Genomic DNA, 1,595 nt, shown 5'->3' on the forward strand with positions numbered 1-1,595 from the left:
GTGAACACGAGCAGCCTGCCGTCCTGCTCTTCCAGGAGTTTGCCAGTAGCAGCCTGTTGTTGTGCTGCTGCTAGCGTCCGGCGCTTTGATGCTCCATTCAGGAATAGGTGCACCACTGGAGGTTGCTCGTGTGTCGGAGAAGTGACGATCGGCACGGGTCGCTGCACAATCAGCTCCTCAGAGAGCTGACAGAGGCTCCCCATGCTGGCTCCGCAGCGGCTGGCTCCGCAGTCGGAAGGGCAGAGCCCCACCATCTGGAGCACGGTGCAGACGGTCAATGTGCCCAAGGGCACGCTGGAGCATGTGCAGCGACAATGGCCATTCGTTAGCCTCAGCCAGTGTGGCAGAGATTCGGGAGTGCTTGGGGAGACCGAGGATGCTCCTTACTGCACTCCAGTGCAGTCTCTCGATCTGTTGTTTCCTGGCTGGAGATAGTAGAACCAGTGGCAGGGCATATAGCAGGATGGGTGTGGCCGCAGTTCGGTTCATCCGCAGCGCCCACTTGACGGTGCAGCCCCGACCACGCTGCTGCATCTTGCTCACTGCCCCCTCCCTGGACTCTTCGGACTTGGGTGGTGACAGCCTTGGCAGCAGGAATCCCGGAGAGCCGATGATCAATGGTTAGGCTCAAATAGGTGACCTACCGCTTCCATGGGACGGTGGTGTTTGCAATGCGCAGCTGCTTCACGTATTGGCGTGCTGAGGCCAGCGGGTGTACAAGTAGTGTCTCTGTCTTTGTCCGGGAGACGGAGAGGCCAATGCCACCGAGGAAAGAGATGACCGCTTCTAATGCCCTCTGTAGTGAGCCCCGGATGGCAGCGATGCTTCTCCTGGGTCCTCCTACCCACAGCGCCACGTCATCTGCGTAGATAGCGCAGCAGACTGGGTAGCGGCTGTCAGTCGGTAGTGCTGCTGCGAGTCCTGCCAGGGCCAGGTTGAAGAGGAAAGGTCTCAGCACCGATCCCTGCGGAACACAGGAGGTGATGTCTCTAGGATGGCTGAGCACCTTGCCTAATCGCACCGAAAGCTCCGGCCCACCAGGAAGGCAGAGATGAAGCCCCGGAGACATCCTGTGACGCCTAGGCAGTCCAGTGCAGCCTCCATCACCTCATGCGACATTCGGTCAAAGGCACTCTGGACGTCCAGGAGCAGCAGCATGGTGACGTCCCCACTGCTCCTGGCATCCTCCAGGGTGGCCACCACATCTACGATGGAGTCTGCCGTTGAGCGCTTGTGCCTGAAGCCAGATTGCTGTTCTGCAAAGTACTTCAGCTGGGCGGCTATCCATTCGAGCCGTGATATGGCCATCTTCTCCACCACCCTGCATGCTGCAGAGGTAAGGGAGACTGGCCTGTAGGAGGAAAGCTCGTAAAAAATGCAATCTGTCGTCGCGACGAAAAAAGCGGCCCGCGACTTGTACACCAGGCAGAACCTTGCCCCTTCAGACACAGCGATCACCAAATGGGGCGTCTGCGCCCATTGCCTCACCGCGTGGAGCGTTAACAAACTCGATCGCACTCCGCAATGCCGGCATGTCTAGGGGACAAACGCATACAAAAAGCGCTAAGAAACCTCCTCCGTAGAGAGATAGAAGT

At 58.7% G+C, this 1,595-nt stretch overlaps 1 protein-coding gene across 1 annotated transcript; it reads right to left on the bottom strand.

The window, feature by feature from the left end:
- Positions 1–640: 640 nt before the first annotated feature.
- On the bottom strand, positions 641–1,308 carry LOC142565283 (uncharacterized). The gene is made up of 2 exons (XM_075676252.1): positions 1,039–1,308; positions 641–964 (listed from the first exon to the last, which is right to left on the bottom strand). The coding sequence occupies exons 1-2, from the start codon at positions 1,306–1,308 to the stop codon at positions 641–643; spliced, it is 594 nt and encodes a 197-aa protein (XP_075532367.1).
- Positions 1,309–1,595: the final 287 nt, after the last annotated feature.

The sequence above is a fragment of the Dermacentor variabilis genome, chromosome 1 (genome assembly GCF_050947875.1).
Source record: "Dermacentor variabilis isolate Ectoservices chromosome 1, ASM5094787v1, whole genome shotgun sequence".
NCBI lineage: Eukaryota > Metazoa > Arthropoda > Arachnida > Ixodida > Ixodidae > Dermacentor > Dermacentor variabilis.